The following is a 12,257-nucleotide window of genomic DNA, read 5'->3' as shown; positions in this document are numbered from 1 at the left end:
AGAGGAGGAGGGGTATGTAAGAGTGGAGGAGGAGAGAGGGGGTATCTTTCTTGCATCCTCTGTGTCCTTGCGGATGTGCTGCCTGGGACTGGACACAGAGGGGTTAATAGAAAATAGTAATAACTCAAACCCGTGCAGAAGGGGTTAGGAGTGACCCTCAGACATCTGGCAGCTAAATCAGCTTCACTACCTCAGCTCTGCTATTTCGCTGTTTGTTCAACTTGACAGGAGAAAGTGAAAGTGCTGAATGTGATGACCAAACCTGTCTCGCCCTCGATTATTGTACAGGATAGGCCCAAATATTGCTTCTACTTCCTTGTTTGTGAAAACAGTTTGACCTGATTTAAGTCTCTCTCTCTCTCTTCATACTCTCTCTCTCTCTCTCCCACTCTCTCACTCACTCTCTCGGTCACAACCTCATTATCCGGGAGACTGGTGAGTCTTTTTCTCTGTGTTCATTTTTCAGTCACTAATCGTTGTGCCGGGCAGAGGATTAAGGTTAGGCCTCAGCAATCCTGGGCCCCAGACACCAGGAGCGACGTCAGGGACTCGGGAAGGAATACCTGGACTGGGAGAAACTGGGATTGTTCCCCATGGAGCAGAAAGGGTAAAGGGGAAGATTTAATCGAGATGTCAAAGTCAATCGGGGTTTGATGGGAGAATGTGTTTCCATCGGCTGGTAAACAGTAACCAGGGACAACACAGATTGAAGAGAATCAGTAAAAGAACCAGAAGGGGAGGTGAGGAGAATGTTTTGTTTTTACACAGTGTGTTGTTGTGATCTGCAAGGTTTTTTTTCTAATAACGTATTTTATTACCAACATGTATCAAAACAGATTACAACACATTATCACCCTGGGAAACATACTTCCCAGCAATCAACTATACAGTCTGTACAAAGTTTTCCCTTTTTTCACCCTCCCCCCTCTCTCCACACTGCGAGGAACAGCTCCTTAAACACAGTCACAAACATCCCCCACCTTTTCTCAAACCCCCCCCCCCCCCCGAACAGCCCCTTAACTCATACTTTATCTTCTCTAACCGCAGGAAGTCATACAGGTCACCCAACCAAACCCCTACCCCCCCCCCGGTGGCGATGCCAACCGCCACTCCAGCAAAATACATCGTCATGCAATCAGAGAGGCGAAGGCCAAGACATCGGCCTTCCTCCTCTCCATGAGCTCCGGCTTCTCTGAGACCCCAAATATCGCCACCAAAGGGTCCGGGTCCAACTCCTCCTCCACTCTCCTGGCTAAGACCGCCAACACTCCCACTCAGAATCTTCCCAATTTTCCGCAACCCCAAAACGTGTGCGCATGATTCGCTGGCCCCGCCAACACCTCTCACACTCATCTGCTACCCCCTGAAAGAACCCACTCATTCTCACCCGAATCATATGCACCCTGTGCACCATCTTAAACTGTATCAGGCTCATCCTTGCACAAGAGGAGGTCCCGTTTACCCTTCGCAGTGCCTCACTCCATACTCCCCAATTGATCTCCATTCCCAACTCCGCTTCCCATTTCTCCTTGATCTTCGCCACCCGCTCGCCTCCCTGCTCCCCCAGCCACTTATATATATCCCCAATTCTTACCCCCCTTCCACATCCGGGAGCAGCAGTCACTCCAGCAGGGTGTATCCCGGCAATCCAGGGAACCCCTTCCAGACCTTTCGTGGAAAGTCCCTAACCTGTAGATACCTGAACTCACTACCCCCTCGGCAGCTCTACCCTCTCCCTTAGCTCCTCCAGACTGGCGAACCCTTTCTCCAAATACAAATCCCTCACCGTGACCAGCCCCACTTCCCTCCTCCTTCTGTATACACTATCCTTCCCCCCCCCCCCGGGCTCAAACCCATGATTCTAGCACAGCGGCGTTAGCACCGACATCCCTTCCACCCTAAAATGCCTCCTCAGCTGATTCCATATCTTCACCGTCGACTGTACCACTGGGCTCCCTGAATACCTACTCGTAGCCATTGGCAATGCTGCCGTCACCATAGCCCTCAAACTAGACCCCTCACAAGATTCCTCCTCCATCCTAACCCACTCTACCCCTTCTCCTTCCCACCACCACCGCACCTTGTCCACATTCGCTGCCCAATAATAATGAAGCAAGTTTGGCAACGCCAACCCCCCCTGCTGCCTCTGCCTCTGTAGCAGGGTCCTCCCCACTCTCGGCACCTTCCCCGGCCAAACAAAGTCCGAGATGATTGTGTCCACTTTCCGAAAAAAAGGCCTTTGGTATAAAGATCGGGAGAACCTCGGCAGAATATTCATTTTCACCGCTTGGACCCTCCCCGCCAACGTCAGGTGTTTGATGGGGACAGTGTAGAGGGAGCTTTACTCTGTATCTAACCCCGTGCTGTACCTGTCCTGGGAGTGTTTGATGGGGACAGTGCAGAGGGAGCTTTACTCTGTATCTAACCCCGTGCTGTACCTGTCCTGGGAGTGTTTAATGGGGACAGTGCAGAGGGAGCTTTACTCTGTATCTAACCCCGTGCTGTACCTGTCCTGGGAGTGTTTGATGGGGACAGTGTAGAGGGAGCTTTACTCTGTATCTGACTCCGTGCTGTACCTGTCCTGGGAGTGTTTGATGGGGACAATGTAGAGGGAGCTTTACTCTGTATCTAACCCCGTGCTGTACCTGTCCTGGGAGTGTTTGATGGGGACAATGTAGAGGGAGCTTTACTCTGTATCTAACCCCGTGCTGTACCTGTCCTGGGAGTGTTTGATGGGGACAGTGTAGAGGGAGCTTTACTCTGTATCTAACCCCGTTCTGTACCTGTCCTGGGAGTGTTTGATGGGGATAGTGTAGAGAGAGCTTTACTCTGTATCTAACCCCGTGCTGTACCTGTCCTGGGAGTGTTTGATGGGGACAGTGTAGGGATCTTTACTCTGTATCTAACCCCGTGCTGTACCTGTCCTGGGAGTGTTTGATGGGGACAGTGCAGAGGGAGCTTTACTTTGTATCTAACCCTGTACTGTACCTGTCCTGGGAGTGTTTGAAGGGGATAGTGTAGAGTGGGCTTAAATCTGTATCTAACCCCGTGCTGTACCTGTCCTGGGAGTGTTTGATGGGGACAGTGCAGAGGGAGCTTTACTCTGTATCTAACGCCGTGCTGTACCTGTCCTGGGAGTGTTTGATGGGGACAATGTAGAGGGAGCTTTACTCTGTATCTAACCTCGTGCTGCACCTGTCCTGGGAGTGTTTGATGGGGACAGTGTAGATGGAGCTTTACTCTGTATCTCACCCCGTGCTGTACCTGTCCTGGGAGTGTTTGATAGGGACAATGTAGAGGGAGCTTTTCTCTGTATCTAACCAGGTTCTGTACCTGTCCTGGGAGTGTTTGATGGGGACACTGTAGAGGGAGCTTTACTCTGTATCTAACCCCGTGCTGTTCCTGTACTGGGAGTGTTTGATGGGGACAGTGTAGAGAGAGCTTTACTCTGTATCTAACCCCGTGCTGTACCTGTCCTGTGAGTGCTTTGATGGGGACGGTGTAGGGGAACTTTATTCTGTATCTAACCCCGTGCTGTACCTGTCCTGGGAGTGTTTGATGGGGACAATGTAGAGGGAGCTTTACTCTGTATCTAACCCTGTGCTGTACCTGCCCTGGGAGTGTTTGATGGGGACAGTGTAGAGGGAGCTTTACTCTGTATCTAACCCCGTGCTGTACCTGTCCTGGGAGTGTTTGATGGGGATAGTGGAGAGGGAGCTTTACTCTGTATCTAACCCCATTCTGTACCTGTACTGGGAGTGTTTGATGGGGATAGTGTCGAGTGAGCTTAACTCTGCATCTAACCCCGTGCTGTACCTGTCCTGGGAGTGTTTGATGGGGACAATGTAGAGGGAACTTTACTCTGTATCTAACCCCGTGCTGTACCTGTCCTGGGAGTGTTTGATGGGGATAGTGTAGAGTGAGCTTTACTCTGTATCTAACCCCGTGCTGTACCTGTCCTGGGAGTGTTTGATGGGGACAGTGTAGAGAGAGCTTTACTCTGTATCTAACCCCGTGCTGTACCTGTCCTGGGAGTGTTTCATGGGGACAGTGCAGAGGGAGCTTTACTCTGTATCTAACCCTGTGCTGTACCTGTCCTGGGAGTGTTTGATGGGGACAGTGCAGAGGGAGCTTTACTCTGTATCTAACCCTGTGCTGTACCTGTCCTGGGAGTGTTTGATGGGGACAGTGTAGAGGGAGCTTTACTCTGTATCTAACCCCGTGCTGTACCTGTCCTGGGAATGTTTGATGGGGATAGTGTAGAGGGAGCTTTACTCTGTATCTAACCCCGTGCTGTACCTGCCCTGGGAGTGTTTGATGGGGACAGTGTAGAGGGAGCTTTACTCTGTATCTAACCCCGTGCTGTACCTGTCCTGGGAGTGTTTGATGGGGACAGTGTAGAGGGAGCTTTACTCTGTATCTAACCCCGTGCTGTACCTGTCCTGGGAGTGTTTGATGGGGACAGTGTAGATGGAGCTTTACTCTGTATCTAACCCCGTGCTGTACCTGTCCTGGGAGTGTTTGATGGGGACAGTGTAGAGGAAGCTTTACTCTGTATCTAACCCCGTGCTGTACCTGTCCTGGGAGTGTTTGATGGGGACAGTGTAGAGGGAACTTTACTCTGTATCTAACCCCGTGCTGTACCTGTCCTGGGAGTGTTTGATGGGGACAGTGTAGAGGGAGCTTTACTCTGTATCTAACCCCGTGCTGTACCTGTCCTGGGAGTGTTTGATGGGGACAGTGTAGAGGGAACTTTACTCTGTATCTAACCCCGTGCTGTACCTGTCCTGGGAGTGTTTGATGGGGACAGTGTAGAGGGAGCTTTACTCTCTATCTAACCCCGTGCTGTACCTGTACTGGGAGTGTTTGATGGGGACAGTGTAGAGGGAACTTTACTCGGCATCTAAACCCGTGTTGTACCTCTCCGGTGTTGATACTGGGCAGCCCAGTAGCACAGTGCTTAGCACTGTTGCTTCACCGCGCCTTGGTGCTGGGTTTGATTCCCGGCTTGGGTCACTGTCTGTGTGGAGTCTGCACATTCTCCCCGTGTCTGCGTGGGTTACCTCCGGGTGCTCTGGTTTCCTCCCACAAGTCCCGAAAGACGTGCTGTTAGGTGAATTGGACATTCTGAATTCTCCCTTTGTGTACCCGAACAGGCGCCGGAATGTGGCGACTAGGGGCTTTTCACAATAACTTCATTGCAGTGTTAACGTAAGCCTACTTATAACAGTAATAAAGATTATTATTATAAGGTGTCTCTGTGTTTTGTTGCTTCAGGGAGATGATATTGGATTTGTGACTGTGTTGGTTTGGTGACTGTTCCTCCAATGGGTTCCTGGATCAGCTCCACGAAGGAGGACCGGGTGCACATAGCTGTTCTTGGACCGCCTGCCACAGGGAAGAGCTCACTCATCAACGCTTTGCTGGGCAATGAGAACCAGGAACCTCCACAAAATCCTCCAACCATGTTCACTCATCCCAAATACCCAAATGTTACCATCTCGGAGTTTCAGTCCGTCTGCCCAATGGGCAGTAACGTGAACCAGTACGACATGCTCATCATCGTTTCTTCAATGGATATGTTTGCTTCCGAGTCTGTGAAGTTTGCCAAAGAGTGTCAGGCTAAGGGTAAGGCTTGTTACTTTGTCCGCACCAAGATTGACTCTGATGTTCAACGGTTCCCGGCCATCATTACCTCCATCAGACAACTTGATCGTTTCCTTGAAGAGATCGCCTCATCATGCTCTGTTTCTCTGGCACAGGAAGGTGTACAATTCTCATCGATATTCCTCGTGTGTAACACCAACACTGATAGTTATCACTTCCCCCTCTTCCGTGACACCATTGAAGAGAAGATCCGTGAGCTCAACAAGTATGTCTGGATTTGGTGACCAGTATTGTGTCTGTGTGTCTGTATCGTGTCACATGGTGATCACCTTGAACCATGTTAAATTCTTCAGGGCTGGAGCGAGCAGCTGCTGAGGGGGGTGAGCCCTCCATTGGAAGGTCCAGCACACAGGGGGCCACCATCGCAGAGTAACCGGTCAATCATTTCCCACAGGGCCGGGGAGAAGCCGCTTCACTCAGAGGGTCAGAAATTTCTATCCCAAGGGGGCAGCACGGTGGTGCAGTGGTTAGCACTGCTGCCTCGCAGCGCCGGAGACCCGGGTTCGATCCCAGCCCCGAGTCACTGTCCGTGTGGAGTTTGCACATTCTCCCCGTGTCTGCGTGGGTTTCGCCCCCACAGCGCAAAGATGTGCAGGGTAGGTGGATTGGCCAAGCTAAATTGCCCCTTAATTGGAAAAAGTGAATTAGGTACTCTAAATTTATATTTAAAAAACCTCTATCCCAGAGACCAGTTGTTGAGTATATCCAGGACTGAGATAGAGAAATAGAGAAATAGAAATAGAGAAATACAGCACAGAACAGGCTCTTCGGCCCACGATGTTGCGCCAAACTTTTGTCCTAGGTTAATCATAGAATTTTGGACAATTTATCATGGCCAATCCACCCAACCTGCACATCTTTGGACTGTGGGAGGAAACCGGAGTACTCGGAGGAAACCCACGCAGTCACGGGGGGGATGTGCAGACTCCACACAGACAGCGACCCAAGTCGAAATCGAACTTGGGACCCTGGAGCTGTGAAGCAATTGTGCTATCCACAATGCTACCATGCTGCCTTTAAGAAGTTAACCTACACTCCATTATTCTACCCTAATCCATGTACCTATCCAATAGCCGCTTGAAGGTCCCTAACGTTTCTGACTCAACTACTTCCACAGGCAGTGCATTCCATGCCCCCACTACTCTCTGGGTAAAGAACTTACCTCTGACATCCCCTCTATATCTTCCACCATTTATCTTAAATTTATGTCCCCTTGTAATGGTGTGTTCCACCCGGGGAAAAAGTCTCTGACTGTCTACTCTATCTATTCCCCTAATCATCTTATAAACCTCTATCAAGTCGCCCTCATCCTTCTCTGTTCTAATGAGAAAAGGCCTAGCACCCTCAACCTTTCCTCGTATGACCTACTCTCCATTCCAGGCAACATCCTGGTAAATCTCCTTTGCACCTTTTCCAAAGCTTCCACATCCTTCCTAAAATGAGGCGACCAGAACTGCACACAGTACTCCAAATGTGGCCGTACCAAGGTTTTGTACAGCTGCATCATCACCTCACGGCTCTTAAATTCAATCCCTCTGCTAATGAACGCTAGCACACCATAGGCCTTCTTCACAGCTCTATCCACTTGAGTGGCAACTTTCAAAGATCTATGAACATAGACCCCAAGATCTCTCTGCTCCTCCACATTGCCAAGAACCCTACCGTTAACCCTGTATTCCGCATTCATATTTGTCCTTCCAAAATGGACAACCTCACACTTGTCAGGGTTAAACTCCATCTGCCACTTCTCAGATCAGCTCTGCATTCTATCTATGTCTCTTTGAAGCCGACAACAGCCCTCCTCACTATCCACAACTCCACCAATCTTCGTATCATCTGCAAATTTACTGACCCACCCTTCAACTCCCTCATCCAAGTCGTTAATGAAAATCACAAACAGCAGAGGACCCAGAACTGATCCCTGCGGTACGCCACTGATAACTGGGCTCCAGGCTGAATATTTGCCATCCACCACCTCTCTCTGTCTTCTATCGGTTAGCCAGTTTGTTATCCAACTGGCCAAATTTCCCACTATCCCATGCCTCCTTGCTTTCTGCACAAGCCTACAATGGGGAACCTTATCAAATGCCTTACTAAAATCCATGTACACTACATCCACTGCTTTACCTTCATCCACATGCTTGGTCACCTCCTCAAAGAAGTCACTAAGACTTGTAAGGCAAGACCTACCTCTCACAAATCCGTGCTGACTATCCCTAATCAAGCAATGCCTTTCCAGATGCTCAGAAATCCTATCCCTCAGTACCCTTTCCATTACTTTGCCTACCACCGAAGTAAGACTAACTGGCCTGTAATTCCCAGGGTTATCCCTATTCCCTTTTTTGAACAGGGGCACGACATTCGCCACTCTCCAATCCTCTGGTACCACCCCTGTTGACAGCGAGGACGAAAAGATCATTGCCAACGGCTCTGCAATTTCATTTCTTGCTTCCCTTAAAATCCTTGGATATATTCCGTCAGGCCCGGGGGACTTGTCTATCCTCAAGTTTTTCAAAACGCGCAACACATCTTCCTTCCTGACAAGTATCTCCTCGAGCTTATCAGTCTGTTTCACACTGTCCTCTCCAACAATATGGCCCCTCTCGTTTGTAAATACTGAAGAAAAATACTTGTTCAAGACCTCTCCTATCTCTTCAGACTCAATACACAATCTCCCGCTACTGTCCTTGATCGGACCTACCCTCGCTCTAGTCATTCTCATATTTCTCACATATGTGTAAAAGGCCTTGGGGTTTTCCTTGATCCTACCCGCCAAAGATTTTTCATGCCCTCTCTTGGCTCTCCTAATCCCTTTCTTCAGTTCCCTCCTGGCTATCTTGTATCCCTCCAGCGCCCTGTCTGAACCTTGTTTCTTCAGCCTTACATAAGTCTCCTGCTTCCTCTTAACAAGACATTCAACCTCTCTTGTCAACCATGGTTCCCTCACTCGACCATCTCTTCCCTGCCTGACAGGGACATACATATCAAAGACACGCAGTACCTGTTCCTTGAACAAGTTCCACATTTCACTTGTGTCCTTCCCTGACAGCCTATGTTCCCAACTTCTGCACTTCAATTCTTGTCTGACAGCATTGTATTTACCCTTCCCCCAATTATAAACCTTGCCCTGTTGCACGCACCTATCCCTCTCCATAACTAAAGTGAAAGTCACAGAATTGTGGTCACTACCTCCAAAATGCTCCCCCACTAACAAATCTATCACTTGCCCTGGTTCATTACCAAGTACTAAATCCAATATGGCCTCCCCTCTGGTCGGACAATCTACATACTGTGTTAGAAAAGCTTCCTGGACACACTGCACAAACACTACCCCATCCAAACTATTTGATCGAAAGAGTTTCCATTCAATGTTTGGGAAGTTGAAGTCACCCATGACTACTACCCTGTGACTTCTGCACCTTTCCAAAATCTGTTTCCCATTCTGTTCCTCCACATCTCTGCTGCTATTGGGGGGCCTATAGAAAACTCCCAACAAGGTGACTGCTCCTTTCCTATTTCTGACTTCAACCCATATTACCTCAGTAGGCAGATGCCCCTCGTACTGCCTTTCTGCAGCTGTTATACTATCTCTAATTAACAATGCCACCCCCCACCTCTTTTACCATCCTCCCTAATCTTGTTGAAACATCTATAACCAGGGACCTCCAACAACCATTTCTGCCCCTCTTCTATCCAAGTTTCCGTGATGGCCACCACATCGTATTCCCAAGTACCGATCCATGCCTTAAGTTCACCCACCTTATTCCTGATGCTTCTTGCGTTGAAGTATACACACTTCAACCCATCTCCTTGCCTGCAAGTACTCTCCTTTGTCAGTGTTACCTTCCCCACTGCATCACTACGTGCTTTGGCGTCCTGAATATCGGCTTCCTTAGTTGCTGATCAATTGATTTTTGGTCGCCAAGCGAGTTAGTGGATATTGGATCTTGGCTGAGGGCGGGAAAGAGGAAATTCTACACAATGTTACTGAATGGCTGAAGAGGCTTCAGAGATCACCTTTCAATCCCAGTAAATTGACACATCGCATGGTCAGGACGTTCAATAGCCCCAGTGTAGTTGGGCTGGGAATGCAAAGCTTTACCCAGGGATTTTTCAGCTCCACACTGCCCATCGAGTTAACATTTCTACTCAATGCTTTTTCATCGATGATGGTGACCATGGAAGCTACCAGATTGTCATTAAAAACCCATCTGGTTCACTAATCTCCTTTAGGGAAGGAAATCTGCTGTCTTTACCCGGTCTGGCCCACACGTGACTCCAGACCCACAGCATAGAACATAGAACATAGAACGATACAGCGCAGTACAGGCCCTTCGGCCCACGATGTTGCACCGACATGGGAAGTCAAAAACTAAAGGCCATCTAACCTACACTATGCCCTTATCATCCATATGCTTATCCAATAAACTTTTAAATGCCCTCAATGTTGGCGAGTTCACTACTGTTGCAGGTAGGGCATTCCACGGCCTCACCACTCTTTGCGTAAAAAAACCTACCTCTGACCTCTGTCCTATATCTATTACCCCTCAATTTAAGGCTATGTCCCCTCGTGCTAGCCACCTCCATCCGCGGGAGAAGGCTCTCACTGTCCACCCTATCTAACCCTCTGATCATTTTGTATGCCTCTATTAAGTCACCTCTTAACCTTCTTCTCTCTAACGAAAACAACCTCAAGTCCATCAGCCTTTCCTCATAAGATTTTCCCTCCATACCAGGCAACATCCTGGTAAATCTCCTCTGCACCCGTTCCAAAGCTTCCACGTCCTTCCTATAATGAGGCGACCAGAACTGTACGCAATACTCCAAATGCGGCCGTACCAGAGTTTTGTACAGCTGCAACATGACCTCATGGCTCCGGAACTCAATCCCTCTACCAATAAAGGCCAACACACCATAGGCCTTCTTCACAACCCTATCAACCTGGGTGGCAACTTTCAGGGATCTATGTACATGGACACCGAGATCCCTCTGCTCATCCACACTACCAAGAATTTTACCATTAGCCAAATATTCCGCATTCCTGTTATTCTTTCCAAAGTGAATCACCTCACACTTCTCTACATTAAACTCCATTTGCCACCTCTCAGCCCAGCTCTGCAGCTTATCTATGTCCCTCTGTAACCTGCAACATCCTTCCACAATGTCTACAACTCCACCGACTTTAGTGTCGTCTGCAAATTTACTCACCCATCCTTCTGTGCCCTCCTCTAGGTCATTTATAAAAATGACTAACAGCAACGGCCCCAGAACAGATCCTTGTGGTATGCCACTCGTAACTGAACTCCATTCTGAACATTTCCCATCAACCACCACCCTCTGTCTTCTTTCAACTAGCCAATTTCTGATCCACATCTCTAAATCACCCTCAATCCCCAGCCTCCGTATTTTCTGCAATAGCCGACCGTGGGGAACCTTATCAAACGCCAATGTGGCTGACTCTAATCTGTCCTCTGAAATGGCCAAGGAAGGCATTTAGTTGTGTGAAGAAGGCAGCTCAACTTCTCAGAGGCCATTAATGTCGGCCTTAGCCTGTGGCACTCATGTTCCCTGAATAAAGATGGTCCCTCTCGCTCACTATACTCATTCACTCACTCACTCAGACAAGCAATAAACCAACAGGTGATTGTATGTGAAATTTTTGAGTTGTTTCTGAGAAGACTTAATAAGATCTTGTGTGTTTTTTGTTCAGAACGAGGGGAGTAGTTGAAGATACAAGTGGGAAGTCTTCACCGAGCGAGTGTAAGGAAGCATCAGGACTGGATCTGGCTGTCTTTGGCGATCGCTATTCTGGCAAATCTTCATTGATCAATGCACTGAGAGATCTTCAGGATGATGATGAAGCCGCGGCGAAGACTGGGCTTGGCGAGCCCTGCACACGGCCTGTTGTGTACTCTTTCCCCAAGAATCCCAACATCAGGATTTGGGAGCTGCCTGAGACCAGCCCAAAACTCCAACCAGAGCAGTACCTGAAGCAAGTGAATGGCAAAGATTACGGGATCTTCATAATCGTCGCTTCTGAAATCTTCAAAGATCACCATGGTCATCTTGCAAAGGCTCTTCAGAACATGGGGAAGGAGATTCTGTTTGTCCGCACCAAAATCGACAGTGATCTTGAAGCTCAGAGATGGCGACTTCGATCCGAAAACATGGAGAAGATTGTTGAGGACATTAGACAGAACTGTGTTAAATATCTGGAGAAAACAGCAGTTCAGAATCCTGCCCTGTACATCTTGAGCAATGTTCAGACTGAGAAATTTGATTTTCCATCACTTTGTTCAAGAATTCAGAACCATCCTGAAGTGATCAAGTGAGTGAGTGGCGTACACCGGGAGATACTTTCGAATCAGCGACAGCAGAAGGGGGCTGGTCCCGCAGTTAGTCCCTCTCCTCCGGCTCATTCGTAGGAAGGTGGGAGCAGAAGTAGGCCATTCGGCCCCTCGAAACTGCTTCACTATTCAGTGAGATCATTGGCCCACCCTCTACCTCAAAACCATTTTCCCGCACTCTCCCCATATTTTTTGTGATTAATACCCATTTTTGTCTTGAGCATGCCCACTGATTGATCTCTG

The 12,257-nt window shown here is 48.7% G+C and overlaps 1 protein-coding gene across 3 annotated transcripts in view; it reads left to right on the top strand.

Annotated features, from left to right (window-relative positions):
* The window catches only part of LOC119977202 (interferon-inducible GTPase 5-like), a 134,887-nt gene that overhangs the window by 113,930 nt on the left and 8,700 nt on the right, over positions 1–12,257 (top strand). The window contains exons 1-3 of one of the 3 annotated variants that reach the window (XM_038817907.1): positions 133–435; positions 5,278–5,872; positions 11,378–11,995. In XM_038817907.1, the coding sequence (XP_038673835.1) occupies positions 5,328–5,872; positions 11,378–11,995 (1,163 nt within the window). In that variant the 5' untranslated portion in view covers positions 133–435; positions 5,278–5,327. Of the gene's footprint in view, positions 1–132; positions 741–5,277; positions 5,873–11,377; positions 11,996–12,257 lie in introns of those variants that run through there. The other 2 variants (XM_038817906.1, XM_038817908.1) reach the window with 2 other exon arrangements.

This window comes from Scyliorhinus canicula, chromosome 14, assembly GCF_902713615.1.
Source record: "Scyliorhinus canicula chromosome 14, sScyCan1.1, whole genome shotgun sequence".
Taxonomy (NCBI): Eukaryota; Metazoa; Chordata; class Chondrichthyes; order Carcharhiniformes; family Scyliorhinidae; genus Scyliorhinus; species Scyliorhinus canicula.
Note: the sequence above shows the minus strand (reverse complement) of the source record. Positions and strands in the feature narration are given on the sequence as shown.